Raw genomic sequence first — 22966 nt, 5'->3', positions numbered from 1 at the left:
GTTTGGGTGGATGGGTTGATTACAGCTTAAATTCCACAGGAGAGGACACAGTTGGCTGGGGCACAATGACCCTCCATTGCACAGCACGGAGGCTGCATCCAGACCCCCAGAGCACTGTCCCACGACCCCCCCAGCCCCACACCCCACGGGGGAAGCACCGCAGCCCCAGCCCCAGGCGAGAGCCCAGGCGCTCCCGAGGGGCTGCGCTGCCCAGGTGGCCATCCCCTGCGGTAGCCATAGGAACGAAGAACCTAGCCACAAGCCCACGGAGATCCCACACTGCCCTCAGGAAACAGCGAGCCTTTGCCAAAAGACAGCACAAACCTCATAAATACCTGTGTGGAAACTGCGTTTCAAGGTTAAGCACAATTTAGGGTCTTTTAGTAAAATGGAACAAATCAAATGCCCTCTGGGTACCATTTTTTTAAAGGTGCTTTCCGCAGTTTCCATTAAGAAAACAGTCTAGTAACTTTGAATGAAACAAAGAAATGCCTCCTGAGGTCTCACTGCTAAATACCTCATCAGGCAGAAATCTAAATGGAGGTATAGATGAAAAGGTAACACACCATCAATTGATTATTTGTTTAAGATAAGCAGAATATTGGGTAGTTGATCCCTATTTATATGAAAACAAAGACATGTTACAACATAGAATCATAGAATTGTTTAGGTTAGAAATGACATTTAAGATCTTCGAGTCCAACTGTTAACCTAGCCCCACCATAGGTAGCACTTTAAATTAGGAGGAACAAAGAAACTGGAGAAAAACACAAAACATTTCATGCTATTTCACAAATGGTTTGTTTTCCAGAAAAAAACTCTAAACATAACCTTCACAAACAACAAAGGAAATACCAGCATTCACATTTTCCTTCATATGATTAAATTCACATTCATGAAATATACATACAATTTGACGTTTGCAGCCTATCGTTAAACAGAAATGTTGTAGAAATAGTACAAATCGAAGGAATCATGTCACTGAAAAATATTATTTAGCACATTTCTTCCTAGTGTTAGTAACATTAAGAAAATGTAAAGACAAGAAACAACTTGCAACTCACTGGAAGAGGTGCTGGTCCCCAGGCGCGCACCCCGCCAGGCTGTTGCGCACCCCAGCCTCATTCTGCGATGGGTGCGGGACCGGTGGGTGCAGGACCAGTGGGACTCCTCCTCACACCCCTGTGTCTGATGGCTTAAGACACCAGCAGCGCTTGGGAAAGGGCGTTAGCATGTAGGAGCACAGCATCCAACCACCTGAGAGGATGCCCTGTGCTGTGCGGTGGGTATTCCTGCTTTCGTTCTAGCGGGCTGCCTCGACGTGGGATGAATGTTGATGTGGGAGTGCTAATTAATAACCAGCCCATGAGCACAGCTGATGCTAATTATGCAAACATAATCCCATGCAAAGTTAAATTTGTTAATCCCTCCTTGTGCTACCCAGACCTAACACGGTCTGACATGCAGCTGCTTTTACGTCACGTTTTTTTCTAAATGTAGTATTTCCATCATGGTTGTAAACCCAACATGTAGGTTCCCTGGTTGGGAAATTTCTACTTGCAATGTTCCTGGGGCCTTTGCCGCTTTGCAAATTCACAGAGGCCATCAGGAGCATGGCTACACACCCCAGAAATCTGCCTTTGAAGCTGGATAAAAGCCAGTTGTTTGCATGCAGCAGCTTTAAATGCAAAGGAGAAGCCCCCGTCCAGCTGGGGCTGTTCCATGACCAACATTTCCCCACGGGCACGGTGTTAGCCAGCAATTAGGACAGGCAAGGAGACCTGCCCCGAGCCTCAGGAGCAGGGGGGGCTGAGCTGCCAGGCCCCCCAGCCAGGCTGATGGCAGATGACAGGAGATGGGGTCGCCCTCCGGCATTACACCCCCCGAGAGACGGGGCGCACACGCAGGCTGGCAGAAGAGGGTGCGGGTCCTGCACGCTGCGGCGCGCGCCTTCACCTCCCCTCTCCAGAAATAAATGCAATTGCCTCTTTGTCCTGGTGACAATGTCACTCAGCAACAGCCAGCTAGATGAAGTTCACCAGTTTTTGCCAAATACTCTACAAGGATAACTCTGGTCAGTGCCCTGATACTGCACATTTATATCAGCTGCTCTGCTTTGTTTTGCAGACAGCTTGGGAGGTGGTGGGACCATACCTGCAGTGTGATACTGCCGACTAGTTAACGTGCCTAACTTGAGGCATTGTAAACCTGCTAATATTCCTACTGCACCTTTAAGTCAGGCTGTCACACAACACAGTTGTGTGATTCCCACCACTGCAAACAATGGCAACACAACCAATACAATACAGGAGCAAGCTGAAATGTCTTTTTTTTTTTTGTCTTTTTTTTTTTTTTACCAAGGAAAATTCTCCATATTTCAGTACAGATGAGAAACAAATGCAGTGTCATCACCTCTCACGCTACTGTAACATTATAATATACATTACTATGTATATTGCAATAATAAGCTGCACATTGCAAAGTACATGATGTTATTTTCAGAAGAGCAAAATGCTCCTTACAGGCATCTCTGCCATTCTCACATCCCACATCCACACTGCGGCTCCCAGGAACACCCCAGCCCATTTTACTGAGCCTCTTGGCAGCATGGGGCTGCAAACTGATGCATCTCTTTCATCGTTGAGGGAGGAAATGAAAGCTGAGAACGTTTCATGCTGACTTTGCTGCTAGAGGCATTGCAATGAGCTCCTCCTGAAGATAATTTCTCATTGCATTATAGCCATGAGGCAAGAGTAACCCCCCACCAGAAGAGCTGATCCCACAGCCTGCCTCTCCTTCCCAAATCCTATGCCAGTGCTAGGTCATACCATAGAAGAACTTGGCTCATCACATTGATCCACGGGAAAACTGTCCTATTTCACATCCATGGCTAATTTTCTGCCAAGGCAGCTTACTGGACTGGCTCACTCCGCGTCTGTGGCCCGGTGCAGGAGAGGAGGGGTGGGCACACTGGGGGCTCTGGTAGCCTCATGTGCTCAGCTTGACTCAGCTGTGAGGTGAAAATACCCACTCTAGTCTCTGAATTTCCTGAATCTCACAGGTTGCATGGGTTTTAAGAATCGTCATTTGATGACATCAGAAAAAAAGTGGTGGCTATCCCATTGCTTCTTCTGAAGCAACTAAGAAACCCTTAAGAAACAATCAAGACATTAAGAAATCCTTGAGAAAACCTTAAGAAACTGGTTTCCAGCCATCACCTGTGCCTGGAAGCTGTTGGGCAGAGCCTAGCACTGCTGTCCCACAGGACAGCAGTAGCTGTGGTTCATGGGCTGTGCAAAGGTACCTCCCAGGAAACTTCTCCTCTCACATCTTCTTCCAGAATTAATCCTCATCAAAAGGTGATCGCTGTCTGCATTGCATGACCATTGTTCCAATAACCTTGCCAAATCGTCAGACATGAGAGGAGACGATACATCATCTGTTCTCAGTTAAACAAGGACACATGCAATATTTATTACCAAAATCTTCATTCTGCAGTGTGCTTCTGCTCCGACTTTGGCCAAAGAATGATTCTATTTCAGATGGATTAAATCCCAGTTATACTTAACCAGACAGAAAGTATTTGTGGCCCACCCAGTAAATGTAATATGCTCATTTCCAAAGAGCATGCTACAGCAGCTGTTACACACAGTCAGGTACTACCTGGGAGCTGGTGACATGGCAAACTGGTCCTCCAGCAGAGCGGCCCATGGCGGGTTGGGGGGAGGGCGGTGCTGACGACATGGCTCCCCCGGGACCACACCAGCTCCCAGTGCTTACCTGGGAACAGGCACCCGGACACGAGCACTGCCGCTGCCTGGCTGGCAATGTCACCAGCTGAAACGACTGACACAGACAGGCAGCGTTTGGACCCTTACCACCAACCTGCAAAGCACCAGAATGCCACTGGAATCACTGGAATGATGCGGAGGGAGATGTGGTAAGCTGTTAAGCACAGGAAGGTTAAGTGGTGCAGGTGAAATTGTAATTTGCTGCCCATTCAGGCTATAAATAATGAAAAAATGTCCTTTGCTAGGTAAGTAAAGCCTTTTGTTTCTGAAAACTGGTTCCTTTTGGAGTTTGAGGTGTGAGTTGAAGTACACAGTATTGGTAGTGTTCTATGGAAAGCTACTCATATCAAATTGCTAGATACTTGTGGATTTATATTAAGATATATTGAAAAAAGACTAATCAGAGTAGATTTTTCAATGAATAATAACTTGCACAGTTTGTAACAAAAATTCTAACGGAATTGAATGCAATACTATACTTGAGGAGTAAAGTACATTGGATGGGAGAAATAACTGTGCATAAAGAAAGATTCAAAGATTTTTCCCACATGACCTATTTTGCATTCTCCTCTTTTGCTCTGCCTTCAAATACACATACTTTCCTCATGCTCAGGACATGCTCAGCACAGCAGAATTATTCAGTGCCACTGGTAAATGCCATAAAATGGAGCGTGCGGTGTCTCAGACCTGCACTGCTGGAAGCAGAAACCTCACAACCAGCCCCAACAGCTTCAAAGTGCTTCCAGACGTACAGGAGCCCCAAGCCCCGTGTCAGGTGTGTTGTAGCACAACTACTACGCAGTTACAGCACAGAAGAGAGTAGACTTCTTGGTTAGGACCCTCCAAAATGCAGAAGTAACCTTGCATAGCTTTTCATGCACAACAAAACTCTTCAGTAGTCCAGGCTTAGTTGGAATAAATATTGTTGTAAATGAGGTTCAAACCACAAATGATGAAAAAAAATAAAAATCCACATTTGCAAGAAGGAATTATTCACTTTGAATAATTTGTCTACCTTTCAGTATAGGGGGACTACTGAGATACCCATATAATACCAAATATGGTAATTTTTCACCACATAAGGGAATAAAAAGGAGAAGATAAAAACTGAATCAGTCACTAATAAAATGAATATGTAAAAATCCAGCTTCCTACACTTTTCATCTGATACTGTCCTTTAAATCAGACATCTTCACTAATTTACCACTGCCTAACAGAGAAATCTCAAGGAAGTGCCTGTAAATCCCTGCTGTATGGGATTGGTCCAAAACCATCAGTACCAATGAGTAATTACCCTTTATCCATGAGTAGTTACCCTGGCACCTGAAAAATAACTAGAATAAATAGCTAGAATTTTTATTTGGTAAATATGAAGTGGCAACTGTTTCTAAAGAGAGATTACACCTTGTTAGCTGTTACAATCTGCAAGCCTCTGCGGGCCCGTAGTGCGAAACTGCCAAAATTACCACTTGCAAATATTACCCCTGCTTGCTGGTCCGCTGAAAACATTTCCTGGCACAGCAGCGCAAGCTGGGGGGGACCCAGCTTGCAGTTGCATTTGGAAGTCTTCTGTTGACCACAGTTATATTTTGGATTTACTTTTACTGCTGGAGATGAGTATAACACACAGGCAGGTGCCTCTGGTGTGGTAGGCTGCAGTCAGCTATGCCCCCACCAAGGTCGCTTCTGGAGGAGGGTAGAAAGGCAGGAATTCCCCTCAGGAACTGGGCCAGGACAAAGTTCATGCACTGGCACTGGGTTTGGCTTGATGCAACAATTTAACTTCATTCAAAGTTGTAGTAAGTCAACAAACTGAAAAGGTTCATAGTAGAGCTGGTTATTTTGAAAACCTGAGCACATATATATACACACACACACATATATATATATATATATATATTTCATGCATCTCCCTTGGCAAAATCTGACAAGAGAGGATGATGCTGAAGACCAAAATAAACTCCAATTTGCACAAAGTAAATTTGATGGCTGTACAATTTCTTTTTGCATAATGCTGCATCTTCATACCACACCAGCCTGGGCTGGTGGGAGGGGTCCCTGTCCGTGGCAAGGGGTTGGAACTGGGTGATCTTTGAGGTCTCTTCCAACCCAAACCATTCCATGATTCTATGATCTGTTACTTTAAAGGACAGACAAAATTTTTCCAAAAGTCTAAAGTGAGACAACAACAAATGTATTCTTGTCTGTCCTACAAAAAAAAAAAAAAAACCAAACCAAAAAAAACCCCAACCCAAACTACTTTTAATTTGAAAGGAGAATAATGGGTTAGTGCTGGCTCAGCTTTTTAAAACAATCTCCCTCTGACTATGTATTGAAGTATTTTCCCTAAGCTAAGTCTCCATGGATATACTTGACTTGGAAATGCAAAACGATACCTATCGGAGATAAATACCTTTAAAAAATTACTTCACTTAAAGGGCTTCACATCATTGCAAAGCTAAACATGAATGAGTACAACTTGTCTTTATTCTGACTGAACAAAAAAAGCAGTATTTTTCTAGGGATGAAATTACAATTTACTCCAAGGTTACTTCCCCCTTTGATTAAAATGACCAAATAACGCATCGTACGTGAATCACAGAGCTTTTCAAATCCTGATGCGAGTCTTTTAACAATTCTGTGTGCGATATCTGCCACAGCGGGTCCCTGCAGGTGCCATGGGGGGTGGCTGCCACAGCGGGTCCCTGCAGGTGCCATGGGGGGTGGCTGCCACAGCGGGTCCCTGAAGGTGCCATGGGGGGTGGCTGCCACAGCGGGTCCCTGCAGGTGCCATGGGGGATGGCTGCCACAGCGGGTCCCTGCAGGTGCCATGGGGGGTGGCTGCCACAGCGGGTCCCTGCAGGTGCCATGGGGGGTGGCTGCCACAGCGGGTCCCTGCAGGTGCCATGGGGGGTGGCTGCCACAGCGGGTCCCTGCAGGTGCCATGGGGGGTGGCTGCCACAGCGGGTCCCTGCAGGTGCCATGGGGGATGGCTGCCACAGCGGGTCCCTGCAGGTGCCATGGGGGGTGGCTGCCACAGCGGGTCCCTGCAGGTGCCATGGGGGGTGGCTGCCACAGCGGGTCCCTGCAGGTGCCATGGGGGATGGCTGCCACAGCGGGTCCCTGCAGGTGCCATGGGGGGTGGCTGCCACAGCGGGTCCCTGAAGGTGCCACGCCATCGCTGCGCTGGGCGGGCAGACTGACCCGCTCCCAGTGGGCTGTCCCGTGTTCCTCTCCATCTCACTGCAAACCCAGTGAGGCTCAATGACTGTACTTTATTGATGGACCCTATCTTAAAAGGGGCAAAAAGCACTGGTTTTCAGTAATTGTTTAAGTGTTTTGAGAATTGCCTCATTTTCACAGAGAGGAGAGCTTTTATCATGTGATGTGGCACCAGCCCTTCCCCCGAACCATCTGGGCCCTCCCCTGCAAGGTGCCAGGAGCCAACAGCTCCCATTGAAATCAATTATGGTTGAGTCAATGGAGCTGAAAGTACTTAAAGCCACTCAGGAAACACTCAGGGCTTGGTAAAATGATGGCATCATGTAATTTAATTAGTACAGTTAGACAATCTGATTCTTTCAAGCAGAAATTAAAAAAATGTTTGATTTTCAAAGCCAATTTAGAAAACATAACATCAAATCATTCTATTCCTTATAACTAAGAACATATTTATTTTATAGCTTCTACATTAGAGGCTATTAGCGTGGACTTTTCATGTAATGCAGCAGGTTTATTTAGGATAGACATTAGCCATCCTTTCATTCTGATGTATTAAATCAATGCATCTAGTAATGTACATTTTGGAAAGACTTACACCGCAGGATATTTGAACAGTATCAATAGATCAGTTTGTTATAAATTATTTTAATATCCTCTTCATAAAAATAATCTGGGGGGGACGGGGACTTAACATCCTAAAGTCTGAGAGAACGGGTGGCCAAATAAAGGGTACGTAACACCGCTGCGTGCTGGAGCAGCGCAGGGAGGGTCAGTCCCTGGGTTGTGAGGACACAGGAGATGCTGTACCAGCCCTGCGGTAGGGAGGTTCTGCCCGGTGTTCGCTGAAGCATGGCTGCGCTGCCATACTCTGAGTGGGCCAGTCTGCAAGCTGATTGTGCATTTAAAATTTTTTTTTAGGATTTAGGTAATAGTCAAGGGATAGTGACTTAGAAGAGGCATGAATGAGTTTATACTGAGACACTGAAAGCTATAAGAAAGCGTGGCAAACACAAAAAGATAGTGACATCAAATAAATACTGAGAATAAGACCCAAAATATGCATCATGAGGGTACGGGTGTTACATTTGTTCCCATGTCCTTGAGAAAGGCAGCAACAGTTAAGGGATACAGTCCTGCAATTCAGCTGCGTGCTCCCAGGACTCCACGAACTGCTAAGGCAAGCGTCTGAGATGGCAGTGGAGAACAAAACATCCTAAAACCCAGAAAGTGTTGGTGACCTGCCAGCCTCTCCTGCAAAGACTTCCCATCTGGAGGGAGCTCCCTCCTGCAGGGAGTTCTCCTGTTTTACCAACAACATGACCCATTTTAACTTCTCCAACAAGTTTCCAAACACACTGGAGGAGTACTCCAAAGCCATAAGTATGTAGCTAGCACCTTCAAGACTCACACTGTTGCAACTGAGACCCAGGTGGTTCAGTCTGGTGACTGGAGGCTGATCAGCACACGTGAAGATCCGGTGAGGATCAGATGAGCAATGACAGGTGAGGAACCCCCGTGGCCCCCTGAAGGTGGGAGCCTGCCGGGTTGCTGCTTGTAGAGCTACCAAAGGAGGAGCACCAGCGCCTGTCCTGGGGGAGAGCTGCCATGGTGGGTCACGGAGAGGAACCCCTTCCCCACCGCCCTGCAGAGCCAAGGGGGTCATTGCCTACAGGGTATAGGACTCACTATGGGATGCAGAAGAGCGAGCATTTTGGGATTGAGTAAAGCTCATTATGGGATGTTTATGGGAACTAGCAAAGGAAAGGGAGGGACCAAGGTGGATCAGCAAGGAAGAAGTGGTGGGGTAATAGAGGCATGGGCCAAGAAACATAACTGTTTGGTAGAATTGCCCAAACCAGTTAGTAACCCAAGAGGTTCTTGATATCTGAAGTGTGAACAATATTAATAGGCACTGACATGGATAAAAAAAGTTCCTTACAAAACATCCTAATAGTTATTAAAAAACATTTTGACATCTCTACTAGTACATGTAAAACAGATTTGAAGCAAGCTTTGGAAGTTTGAATGTCTGTCGTTACCCATTCCTTTGGGTCCAGCACTGAACTTTCATTTACTTACTATCAATAACGTAAGTGTTAGGAAAAACATAGAATCAAATAGCAACACGTACCAGTCTACGAATTTCTCTCTCACACTCCCTCTTAATTCTGCTGATTTCCTCTTGATGCAGGTGATATACACTCCTTATCTCCGCTGCTTTAATTTTGTCAGCTTGGATGACCATAGTTAAAGCCTCTTCCACCTGTTTCTTAGCACCCTTCAGCTCTGAAATTTCTTGCTGCATTTTGATTTTCTCGACTTCAAACCCCTTCTTGGCCTCCTCCTTTGCCTCCGTAAGCAGCACTGTTTTCACCTTGTCAGGAGCCCCATCACGTACAGCATTGAGGAGGGTCTGTAGTCTCTGGATTTCATTATCTTTAATTTTTATTACTCTAAGTAGTTCAGCTTCATGTTGTCTCAAAAGTGCTTCTCGAACAGCTTGGAGCTCCTTCATTTTCTCTTCATGAAGTTTGACTTTGAGCTCTGTTACCACTACTGTACTTTTATGCTGTTCGTGCTCCTTGATCTGCTTAACTTCCTGGTTTTTCTCCCTTTCCAACTTGCTGACCTACAAAGAAAATAATAATATAAAAGTACAGTATTTTCAATCAACAAAATTATCAATAAAAATCATAAGATTATTTAAAAGTGGGATGGATCACTTTATAGTATTAACCTTAATCTTTTGTGTCTGTGCCTTAGAATGAAAGCCGAACCTCTTGAGTTACTATCACCACACACAGACCTACATATTTGGCATTTTGTTCATTCTTTACAACCTAACACCTTATTGCATATTAAACATCGCTTTTTAAAGGAGGGTCCAGGTAAACCCAGGGTCACTGAGCTCTGCCACACGGCCTTCATGCTGTAGACTTACGAAAGAGCAATTCCTCTCTTGACACTTTTTGTGTGAAGAAAATACAAATTTTACAGGCATTACAAACCTCTGTAAAACATTTACACAGGGAAAAGTTTTTCTATAATTTATGGCAAATACCTTCAACACACTGTCACGGAGTGACTGGACTCGAGGTCCAGCAGGTGCCTGTGTGGATCTCCAGTAACGCAGTCAGCAACGCAGTCAGGAGGACTCGGGGCCGTAGAAGTGATTCTAAACCTACCACAAACACTCCCGAAGTACCAGTGAGTGTTCACCTTGTCACTGATACAGCCACTGCAGCTCCACATAATCAAGATCAACAGCAGCAATGACTAAGAGCCTGAAGGTGCAACCTGCCCTCTGGGTTGTGATCGCTGTGAACCACCACGCTCAGCTAGGCACCAGCGTAAAGCTCACGTCTGTAATTCCGGCCATTGCACTGGTCCTGTGCATCCTGGCTCAGGAGTTATGTGTGTGTATACACACCACAGAAGAGCAGACAGAGCTGTCAGGCAGTCATGAGTGATTTTCTGGGCTACAAATGAGAATCATGTGTCTTAGGGGGGAAAAGGATGCACCTCAGCTTTTTATTGAAGTGGTTGGTGCATAAGGGCAGGCATCACACTAGAAGCTATTCCCAGCATGTATTTGCAGTGGCTTTTGCAGTGTTTGCATAGCTGACCCTCTCCTTTGGGCAGATTTATTCAGAGGCAGCGAGTTCATGTCCGTTTGCTCTGTCTTTTCTGCACTATAATGCTTAACAGAACAGCCTGTGCACACATTTAAATGCTAAAATTAAGAAGTGGATATTCACTACGTTGCATTTAATTACTGAAGTGTTTATTGGGAAAAATGTTCCAGCCAATTCTGTTCAGTAAAGATCCATTTTTCTTCCTCAGCAGACACCATCAGGTTTCCTTGCTGAGAATATGCCTAAGCCCGCCTCACAAATGAGAACACTGCAGAACCAAACTGTGAGGGTGTAAAGAAAAAAAAGTGACATTACAGAGAACTTTGAGAATTCTTCGAAGGAAAACAGTAAGTTGCGAATATAGAAAAAGAACCCTGACAAATTCATAGAAAAGACCTTTCTTTCACTAGAAACCAGCATAAGCAGAAATATCTGCACGTTTAGAAAAAGAGAAACAAAAATGTATCATAATTTTGAAAATTACGGATATTGAGGGTGAAAGCCTAGGCACCAATACTGATTTTAGCATCCTATTCTCTTTTCATAATTAAGTAATAATTCCTTGCAATCTTATGGACTTTTTAATTTGCCCAGTTCCGTGCCCTAAAAAGCATGAGTTAACACAATAGAAATAAGTATCATAAAGTTACGCAAGAAGCACAAAACCCAGGTGAACTAACCATCCATAGCCGAACACTACAGCAAATGTATGCTCAGAAATGGCTAAAGTGTGTGCAATACGTGCTAGAAAGACTGATGTTTAAGGTAACACACATTTAGGAATTAGCCAGTGTCTTGCAGAGTAAGTCTGAGTCATTCCTTTATTTTTTGGCTGGATAGCTGCAGAAGCTCTCTCATCACATTCCCAGGAGAATACATGAGAGATCAGACACCGAGCCGTTATTTTGGCACGCTCAGGCACACAAATCCAAACCGCACTATGTGCAGATGCATATGCAAGACACAAAAAGCTCTGTGCAAGCTACTGTGAAGGCCCAAACAATTGCATTTTATCAGATGCTTTTTAAGGAATTAATTATTCAGTACAAACAACTAACTATATCTGACCACAGAAGAGTCAAATGACATTTCAATTTAAAGCCATACCATGCACTCAAAAGAAGCCATGATGAGAAGTGGCTGGGGAGAACAGGGAAAAGGAAAACAGGGTCCTTGGTCTTAAAACTGCAAATGCTGCTTCACAACAGAAGGCTTAATAGGTGTCCTGCTTATATATATATATATATATATAAGCACCCACCCACCCTTAGAAGCTTCTTCAAAAATCAGATTCATAGCCTACAATGTCTAATAAAGATGCAAATCAATGGAAAAAATGCACAATGTCATTCTGTCCCTGCATGGCAATCCATGTCTCTATTAACATTCTAGAACTGAAAAAAAAAAAAAAAAAAAAAAAAAAAGTTTATCAGTAGAAGTTAATTTGCAGGACTAGGCAAAAGCAAATAAATTTTTCATGCCCTCACTGAGAAGCAGTCTGAAGGGTATGGCTGAAAGCTCTGAAAGCCAAGGCTCAGGCTGCAGCAGCCGCTGCTCTCCCAAAGGCTCAGGGTGAAACTGTGGTCCTTAAACGTTGGCAATCAGAGTGGGAGGGGGAGCTGAGGCCTATTACCATACCTCTGGTAATCGTAAGCCAGTTTGAAGGATTTTGAGCATAAAACCCAAATGAAATTAGTGTAAATGTGAAACAGAAGAACAAGCCAAGAGAATTTCTGAATAACAAAATAGTATTCAAAACCCTCGACATAGCCACCCTCACAAATAGGTAAATATTTACTGGAAAGGGTTGTAGCGAGAGAAACAAAGGATGTGGACAGCTTTCAGCCTGCCGCAACGATTATGCCATCTGTTTTGAATGGGTGTTTGTTTTTCCAGATCTTTTGCTGGCATTTAGCTATGCAGTTTTCCAACTTCTTCCTGGATGGTGGGAGCAAACACGCTGCCTGCAGCCGAGTCCTCCTGCCCAGGGGCTGGCCAGTCCTCACTGCTTGGCTTTCCCACCGAGCGCCATACCACCAAAGCACCCAGGCTTTCAGGGTTCTTTTGTACCGTACGCAGGTTATAGATACAAGGAGAACAGCCTTTAAATCTGCAATAAAGGGGTTGGCCTCTCGCTTCCCACAGAAGGCTAGCTCCAGGGTCACGCACGCTGATTTATTGTCAAAGTTGTGTGCAAGTCAGCTTGAGTGGGGCAAAGAGTGGTTAGTGGTCAGAAACAGACTATCTTTACTTTAATTAACGGGGGAAGGAAAGGAAAAGATGCACACCTTACTCTTTTCTTGCTGGAGCTCTATCTGGATGTCGGTGAGCTTGGCCCTGAGCTCTTCATTGGCAGCCTGCAAGGCGGCCAAGGCGTCCGGCTTTTCCCCCCTACCTCGGCTGCTGGTGCCCTTCTTGGACATGGTGAAGCCGCGTGGCAGGGAGGGGAGTCCTGCCTGGAGGCCCTTGTCCCAGCACTTGCTTGGGGCTTCTTGTCCTTGCCTCCGTCCCACTACATTTTCTTACTTGCCTGGAAGGAGGGAAATCAGATAAACACTGTCAGAGGCAATGCGATACCCACCAAACACACCATGAGATCAAGACATTCCTAGAAGGCACGAGGTACATGTCAACCAGCCAAAGTGGCTCTTCCCTGGATCAAGTTGGAGCTAGATACATTCAGGTGTAATAATATTTTGTATCTGTATAGATCAAAATGTTTAGATCACAAACTATAAATGTTTTCTGTCACTTCATTTGCACTGGAGTTCACACAGTGCAGAAGGATGCAGATGTTCAGGAGGGATGTCCAAGCACCAGCCCCTGGAACCATCCTGATTTGGAGATGGCAATGGCTGTATTTTCAGTATAGGATACCTTAACATTCTTTAAAAAGCAAAGTCTTAAGAAAAACAATGCTTGGTTTCCCACAAAAACTTTTCAGATATTCATGATGCAAATAATGAAAGTTGTCTTTTTTTTAAAAAAAAAAAAAAGTAAGAAACTACAGAAGCAAGCAGAGATTACCCAAAGGCAACAGAAGTTTTCTATACAGGAGTGTGCAGTGTGCATCTAAACAGCAATTCAGATCTATATAGGTTTATATAAGTCTGCTAACAATGTAGGAGTTTTATTCGCACTAAGAGGTTTTGCGTCAAATCTAAGCAAATGAAACTGAGACAGGCAAGTTCATTCTATTAAACAGTGGAGAACTGGGCAAATGTGGACCCAGCTTCACAGAATTCATATATTGATACAGTTTGCACCCTATGCCTACCCATTAATCCCAACATATTCATAAATTATACAACATACACAATTTATAGTGATAACTTCAGATTTGTCAACAAAACATACAATATTAAGTACAGTGATAAAAGCTATATGCATTTTTGATTTTTACTTCAAAATTCTCCAACAGAGACTTTGCCCCAGAATAAACAGCAGCATTCTGGAATGGGTAAGCATTACAGTCTGCAGAGAGTGTGCCAAATTTAGAAAATCATATTGTCAATGAAACTCAAAGGTCCTTTATAATCAATACTATTAAGGAAATAGTTATTGAAAATTCATATCCTTGTAAAAAACATATTCTAGCTTAATATAACTACTGGGCATAGGAAATCTAAGAGCAAGATGCAAACTCACTCCAAAGAATTTGCAGTCTGAGACAAAGACAAATAAACATAGGGCGAAAGATGGTATTTTTTGTCTGTTAATGCCATTTTTATGCTGCATCCATCCCATGGTTCAGAAAACTGTATCAGAATTCTAAGTAAAAATAAATAATTAACCTGTTCATCAAATCAAGTTAAATCCCTGTGATATGTGAGCTCTCTGCACAGAAGTGGATTGACGGACAGCATCACAGTTTATCCTTCATTTGATTCATTTATTAGAGCTGTTGAGGCAGACAGACAGTCCATTAATGTTATGCACTTGATCACTCTGTGCTGAACAAGTCAGCAGGCGAGCGTTCAGGTTACTGTCAATTCTTCCTCTGATCAGTATTTAACTCAGTGCTCATCAATAGCATGAACAGGTTTAATTTGATAGAAACCTGAAGATTGCAAGAAATTCTGGGCAAAATGCTGTGTTGCGGAGGCTTTGTTCAGCTCTGCAGCACTGGAACATAGTTACTGTCTGCACTATTCCCAAAATATGGATGTTCCCACAAGGTTTCTTTTTCTTTCACACTTTCCACACTTTCTGAAGGATCTTCTCTTAAAACATTGCTTTGTCAGAGCAATAGGGAAGAAGAATCCCTATGCTGCTGCAGAAGCTCCTTGATAATTATCCTGTACAATTTTTTGATCTGTGGACATCGACTATGGCTGTGAAAACCCAGTTCATTCCTATTTAAGTGATAAACAGCAACACATGTAAAGAAACAGTGGCCTCTGCTTCTGTAGATAAAGCTGACTCACTATCAAGGTTTATTTTAAAATAGTCTATGAAAAAATTAATGGGAGTGAAATCATGAATGAAATGCCTAGAGTACCAGCTAACAAGCTCACACATAAAATGCGTGCTCATGGTAACACAAAATGGGGAAACACCATCCGTGAGGAGAAGGGTTCAAAATAGTATTCAGAGAACTGGATGATCCTAAAACTTGCAGTAACAGAGGAGGTATGAGACCCAGTGGTATAAAGGCTCTGTCTTTCAACAAAGTTCTCAGGCAAGACTTGGGCCAACTTCCGACCCAAGGATGGGGATGACATAGTTATGTTGTTTCGGAGCAAACAGCAGAATGGAACAGAAATTTAACAATAACATGTAAATTTACAGAAGAATGTAAAATCTAATGAAAAAGCGTTTCGCTGGAAAACTCTGACTTGCTTAATAAAACTCTATCCTGAACAGATCACATTTATTTCTCAGTTAAAAAAAACCTCACTGGGATTTGTTTTTGACTTGTTACATTTCTAGTTTGAAGTAAATCCTTGTTTCAAAGTTATAGCACAGAAATACAGAAAAAAAGCTCAAATTTGGAAAAATATTTCCAACTTTGTTAATACTAACCCTGTTAATGTGGATAACAATCTTTTTGGATGATGACCTTCAATGCATTGGTTTATACATCATGACTCATAGTCAAAACCACAACAGAGCAGCACTATTCTCTGTCCAAGCACGAGTAGAGGCTTAACAGTTCAAGGCAGCTTTAATGATAAAATAACAATAAAAAACAATAGTAAATAACAATATAGTAATAACAGTAAAATAAGAGTGTAACAGTAATAATAACGAAACAGCCTGATTTGAATTCTAAGAGCAAAAATCCACACCCATTAGGGAGAAAAGAGCAGAGGGAGGCGGCTGCCATGGGGGATATATAGATGGGATATGAAGCCGAGAGAGAGCTGAGAGCATCCAGGAGAAGTGGCTGGAGTTTGGGAGTAACTGGGCAAAGATGCTGAAAGCTGGGGAAATCAAGCATGACAAGCAGTCACTCAAATCTACACCGGGACGGAGTGAGAGTGGGGAGGCTGAGACATAGAGAAACAAGCAGGGGGAGGAAATTAAGTTCCTGATATTAGTTGATTAAAACAAGGTGCTATAAACTTTTAATTCTGCTGTTTCTCAGTCTAGTGTTTAACTTTGTAGCCTTGAAGTTTCTATAAAAAGAAACATGTTTGGTTGGTTAAAGAAATAGAAAGAAATGAGATTTTAGAGATACTGCCTGCAAAACCTATAAGCTGGAGCAGATGTTCTTCACATTTAAGACTCTTGCTTCTTTGTGTAAGAAGACACGATACATCAGTGATCTACAATGGAGTCTTAAAAACCTTCTTTCTTCATAGGTAAAAAAATGGGGCAGCCTATAGCCACAGGCACTGAATTCCACCTACTGTGATGAAAGTAGCATTTGTGCATATTACAGTTACTTTCTTAAATGATATGTTATAACGATCGATGCAGTAGGTGATGCCAGATTATTTCACAACCTGAGGAAATGAGAAGCAGCATAACACAAGCTTTTACCTGCTTACATTTGAATGCCAGGCAAATAATAATTTGAGCGATACAGGGATTTGTAAGAATAATTTCAGTCAGAAGGATTATTTTTGACAGACGAGGGCTACAAGAATTTTTGTTTGTTTTCTTACAGAAAATAAAACTAAGGAACTAATGCAAGTAAACTGAAAGGCAGAGATGTTATTAGAGGCTTGCTGGGAGCAGCGCAAGCCCTGCAGCTGACTTTCTGGGAAACAGCGCGTGGTAACAGCGCAGAGTAGCCAGACAGCCTGGGCACACACTGCCCAGGGAATCTGAGCAGCAGAAGATCAACTGTTTTGCCACCCCGTGCTGGTATTGTCTCAGCGAACCTCAGGAGCATCATGCAGAGAGATGAGCACACCATTCCAGGACCCTCCCTGTAGCACCAGGGACCTGACAGCTGCTAACACAGTTCGCTTGCTGGGAATTCTGGCTGAGGATGATTTGTAGCACCAAGTGTCCTTATACTTCCAGTGTTTAACCTTTTAAATTTTAAAACAGGTTATATATATATATACACACACACAAACAATTAAAAGGTTTAATTGTATGAGTTAACATGTTTCATGACAACCATCTGCCTAGATCTGCTTTTTCTCTACTAAAAAGTAAAATTTACAATTGGTTAGCTTATTTCAAGAAAGAAAAGCTTGTATTGCAATGTTTACTTTGAGCAGGTCCCCAAAACTTTTGAAGATCTGAAATACTATCATGCAAGGTGTCACGAGAGCAGCCCAAGCGCGGTAAGCCGGAGGCTGCGGTTGCCCCCCCTCAGCCAAGGTTTGCTGAGGCTTCACTAGCTGAAGTCACTGCCTGCAGCTGGCACCTGTGCCCCAAAACCAGCACCAGGAGACTTTCTCCTCTGCAGGCTCTGCTGTGGCTCATGCCTACATGTCCCACAGTAAGTTTCAGGCGACAGAGGGGAAGGAACTGACTTTCAGATCCTACAGGCTCCCATCGGTGCAGTGTGGGCGAAGGGGCTGACGTTGGAAACATCTTCCAGACTGGAATGCTGAAGCCTTAATGAGATTTTCCCAAAGAAAAATCAGCTCCCTTGCCAGTACTTAGAGTAATAAGCCTGCTTCGAAAAGGACTACACAGAAATTAGCTGAGGACCCTTTCAATTAAATCTTTAAGGATGAAAAGGGACATAATGATAAAACTTGAACGTAGCCATGAATAACATCCAAGGATTAAGAGATCCAGATAATAGGAATTTGATCAGCCTTGGTAATGGTCTGTCTGCATGAATGGTAACAGCAACAAGACCTGCAGAACAACAGAAGACTGTTCTGCACACCACTCTTCCCCGCACAAAAACCTGGGGGGGGGCGGAACCGGGAAGGTTTCTTAGAGGAAGACCTGTGAGAAAGGGGTACGTTTCTCCTTTCTCATGCTAAGAAAGGGCTACGTTCATTGTAGATTTGCTCATACAGAGTGGAAAGGAGCCTGTGGAAGTGGTGGCTGTGGCAGCCTTCCCACACGCATTCAGAAGCCAGCGGGGATGTACATGCTGGTCAAGAAGCGGCCGTGCCCATCAGTGATGCTATGACTGGGTTTGTTCCTGGATGCATCAAAGGTCAGGCACTGCTGGCAGCTGCCCCAGCAAGCAGAGACATCCTGCACATCCCTCCTGAGCTGGAAAAGGCACACACTCGAGAATGATGGAAAAGGAGGTGGCCGCCCTGCCCTGCCCTCGCCGGGGACCCTGTGGAGGCCCAGGAGACTCCCGCTTCCCCTCCCAGCAGAAGCAAGATCAAATGCCTCTGGGCTTGTGGATGCAACCCTGTCCTTCCCGGGGCAGGAGACGAAAGTCAGCCTAGGACCTAGGAGTACCAGTGTTACCCAAGTGCTCGCTTCAGTGGTTTAACTGTAATGGTTACTTACAGTGCTCACTTTAATGGTTTAAAATTTACTTTATCCTATGCAAATTAATGAATGATTAGTATGTCTGAATGTCTTTAGATAATCTGCATTCATGAAATTCCATTGGTTTCAAAGACATTATGAAAACAGACTAATGAAGCCTGCAGGCTCTTGGACTTCTGAGTACGGAAAGATTAAATGCAGTGTGAGCAGCATATATTATTATTGACCAGCTTGATTTATCTCTAGTAAACCAAAAATATAATCAAGACTGCTGTTCACCTGCAAGCACAATGATTTTGAAGGCAAAACCAGCAAAAAGCAACCATCATTGGAATTTACAAGAGACTTCATGTCAGAGACTAAAAGCTTCAGTGAACGCATTATGTGCACCATTCACTTATCACTATTTTCTTCCACACTGAAGGAAGCTGCAGGAAGGATAAACAAAAGAAACGCAGGTAGCAGGCAGGTACTCACTCACTCGTGGTCTGACACACGACCTGTGATTTAGTCCCTGGAAACAGACGACTCCTGGTGAGATAATTCCTCTGCAGCTCTGCCTTCCCTCGGGAGGTCTCAGCCCCCTGCACCGAGTGCTTTGCCTGTGTCCCCCTGCCTGGCTCCTACCAGGCAGCATTACTTTCTGGTTTGGGGGCGAGACACCGGTGCAAGGGGACATGGGGGCACAGGAGCCCTTTCTCCCCCGGCATCCCTGCATGACACAGAGCGCTGTGGCTTCCCCCTCCTCAAATGGCACATCTCTTTCAGAGCTGGGTGTCACAGAGAATGAAAATACCACTAAGGATGGGCACCAGCTAGAGAGAAGGGAATCCCAGCTCCCTTCTCCCCCCCGCAGACATACCTCTGGCTGCAGGTATGCATCGCACAGACACGGCTGCAGCAGCCCACCAGGGGAAATTACTGCAGAATCATTGTGGGCCAGGGCTCCTGACCAAATTTTCCTCCAACAGCCAGGCTGCTCTACGGATTTTAGGGAAAAACCCGAAAGCAATGGTTTTGTTTTCAAGAACTGGTGACACACACAGAGGTCCCCTCCTGTATTCATTGTCCTGCAGACCACAAAGGAATTTACAGAGTTTGAAGTCATCAGCCCAACTGGGATATGATGGGTTGTTATTCCCAGGAATATTAATGGGAAATCAGACTGCAGAGAGTAAGGCAGCTTTCTGGTGACAACCAAGAGCTTCTGTGTATGCGATGGGACAAGCATCATTGTTAGGAACTATGAAAGTAGTTACTTATATAAATAAAAGCGCTGGTCTTGTAACACAGAGACAGCGGTGTCTGCTGGTGCATGCCTGTGCGCAGAAAAGCCATCTGGGGACTGGTGGACAAATGCCAGTCTTAAAAGAATATTTCTCCCAAATGCTATGAGAAAACAAAACAACAAAAACTTTCCACAAAAATGTTTCCAAGCCAACATCATTGTGCTGATACCAAATGCAGCAAAGGGATGGTTTATCATGCTGGTGACGGAACGCAAACCTGCCATTGCCCAGTTGCTCAGTGCTCTGCTCCGACAGCTGCCTGACAAGCACTAAGCGAAGGAGGTGCCAAAACCGAGCGCAGAGCCCCAGAAAGCCCAGTCCTTACAGCTGACGGACCAGTCAGTGGGCAGCACCACCATAGTGCCGGGCAGCAGTGGGCAGAGAAGGCGCTTCCTATAAAACCAGTTACGTTGCCATCGTTTTTTTGTTGTTTGTTTTGAGGTTTTTTTGTATTTTCACAATGTATGTGAAAATGTTATGTAGAGGGATGCATCTGTAAGACACATCATCTTAACAGAACAGAAAGGTCTTCATATTTTTGATTCTGGGAGAATATATTATGCATATGATTCCTGGCATGTTTGATATTGAAAATAGCATTAATAATGCATCATAAGCTGCCTTTAGCGGGGCTCATAATTCTTTTTACCTCCTGACTTGGAATTCAGACATCAAGGCAAACTGGCAAATGTGTTTTCTAGATAGTTTCTGAAATCAGTGTTTCACTGCATTTAAAAATAAATGAATAAATCCCTACCTAGGGTACCAATATTTTAAGTAAAACAGCTTAAGCAAAACACTATTCTTACAAATAACAAAAATTTCAAATGTATGACACAGCCTTGTGAACACTATTGTTTTCTATTTTTGAGAATATTTTATAATTAATTAGTTTGGACAAACCTTTTCAAGTCTCTGGTGCATCTCAAAATACTGTAATATAAAGAAAACGTAATGTTGTCTATGGCTGAGTGCCCACTTCCTCATATGGGGAAGCTCTTCTTGAGTATCTCAATTTTTCATTTAGCATATCAACAGTCTAAGGGTCTGAATGGAAGAAAATGAATATACCACTGAGAAGGTATTTCATGCTAAGCCAAAGCACTCTGCCAATGTAATCACATCATGTGCTGGTTGCTCGAAACTAGCAGAAGACACAGGCATAAAAGCGAAGCCTGGGTACACAGGGCACTCATTCAGGACGCGAAAGGCTTGTATTCAGGGCCCTGCTTTTAATCCAGTGCCATGCTCACTGGGAAATAGTGTCTTGTCTTGAAGATTTCCACTCTAAATAGAACTACCACGCACACCATATGCTGAGCAAATCCCTCATGGACTCCCCATATTGCAGCGTTAGTGGGCTCCCTTACCAGCAGTTGGCTGGGTTAGAGCAAATCTCAGTTTCCATACGGGAAAAAAACAACCAACCAACCAATGTTTCCCAGTGCAAAATAAGTTCTGAAACTTATCTTTGATGAAATAATATCTGATTTAAATTAAAAATTATAAACACCCCCTCCCCCAACATACAATAACGAGTCTCTGCAGATGGAAGTCTTAGTCAAAGTTTTGCTTAGGATTAGATCAATTCCAGCAACAGCTTTAACAGACACATGTCAAATCCTGACTGACCTGAATTTTTCCTCAAAGATTAATCCTTCAACTGTAGTTGGTTTTAACTCTTTGATGGGTGGACCATGTTTACAAAACCCAGGCAAAATCTTGCACCTTGTAAGCTACACATATGTAGTTTACACAGATTCCTATTTGCAGATTTACCGTGTATGTATAGTTACCTGTTTGCATCACACACATACATATCTGAATCCCATCCATTGATTTTTCATAAGTTTTACACAGTTTGTGGGGTTTTTAAAATGCAAAACATAGCTGGGTGTCAATTAGGTGAACAGTTAATGTTCTGTAGTAAACCAGAAATGATTAATAGAATTTCAGTACTGGAAGACATAATTGCAGCTAAATCTCAACATGTATATTTTAAAGCATGCCACCCATTTAATTTTTACATCTCTTACAGTAAATTGCAGAAAGTGAAATAATTAATTAGAAACAGTGGCTATTATGTAGGAAGCTAATTTTTCCTTTTCCTCAGATAGTCCATAACATTTAAAGTACAAAAATCCACTGGAGTTATTGCAGTCATATTACAATGGTACACCTATCCAAATTCTCAGTTAAACTGGAGCAACTCAGAATAATTCCACTGATTTGTGGAGGATTATTAGAGAGGAATGCATTTCAGACTTAATTCTGTCAGCTTAATATTGTGTCATTCCATTATTTTGATCACAAACAAACTGTTTGAGTAATGCCATCTATTTTTCCAAGGAATTCATGCCTGTATAATTAACTACAATCAACTGTAACACAGATGGCATCCTGTGATCCAAAAGCACTTTATGGAGACATTTTAAACATGTTATTAACATCCCTAAATAACTATTTAACACTAACTCTCCAACCCTCTTCTGCATGAACATGCAACACAGCTGGATTTGAGAGTGGAAAAGGGAGTATTTAATGCAACACTGTTATAAAAGAGTTTCAGTTCTTGGATTTATTCAATTTATAAACGAGCTTGAAAATAACAGACTACTGTAGTAACAAAAACACTGCGTTTTACATTACAGAATTAGGACTAATTTCCAGAATGACTCATCCTCATTAAACTCAGCTTTGAGGAACCAGGCAGTGTGGAAAGACACTGATGGGAGGAAGAAACTTTCTTTAGGCTGACCACATTTATCCCCCAAAAATATTTCTATTTGACAGTTTGTTTTATTTCTCAGTAGATGCGTGCCCAGTTCTCAACTAAGATGAAAATTTACCTCCAACAGCAACAGACAAGAATTTGAATGGAAATTTAAAATCTCCTAAATGAACAGTTGCAAGTTGTTAGATGCCCCTCAAGCTCTAATGAAAAGCTGCTCCTTCAGCCTGAAAAAAACCCTGAGGGTCAGGTTATGTCAAATCTGTTTATTCATTACTAAATACACTTGTTTAAATAACTTTCTCCTGACAGTCACTGAGACTCCCCTCCCTAATTTCACCCCATCTCTGCCCATTTATTTAACAGAGAGCACGTCCCTTGGCCCATAGAAAGAAAGCAAAACCATGATCAGACTAACAGATTTGT

At 43.3% G+C, this 22966-nt stretch overlaps 1 protein-coding gene across 20 annotated transcripts in view; it reads right to left on the bottom strand.

Annotated features, from left to right (window-relative positions):
- JAKMIP3 (Janus kinase and microtubule interacting protein 3) overlaps positions 1 to 22966 on the bottom strand; it is a 90202-nt gene that overhangs the window by 41641 nt on the left and 25595 nt on the right. For 19 of the 20 annotated variants that reach the window (XM_040607092.1, XM_040607087.1, XM_040607088.1 and 16 more), the window contains exons 3-5: positions 15674 to 15813; positions 12937 to 13178; positions 9145 to 9642 (exon numbers count right to left, since the gene is read on the bottom strand). In XM_040607092.1, coding sequence (XP_040463026.1) covers positions 9145 to 9642; positions 12937 to 13071 — 633 coding nt within the window. In that variant the 5' untranslated portion in view covers positions 13072 to 13178; positions 15674 to 15813. The remainder of the gene's footprint in view (positions 1 to 9144; positions 9643 to 12936; positions 13179 to 15673; positions 15814 to 22966) is intronic. The other variant, XM_040607079.1, reaches the window with a different exon arrangement.

Source organism: Falco naumanni, chromosome 9 (genome assembly GCF_017639655.2).
Source record: "Falco naumanni isolate bFalNau1 chromosome 9, bFalNau1.pat, whole genome shotgun sequence".
NCBI lineage: Eukaryota > Metazoa > Chordata > Aves > Falconiformes > Falconidae > Falco > Falco naumanni.
Note: the sequence above shows the minus strand (reverse complement) of the source record. Positions and strands in the feature narration are given on the sequence as shown.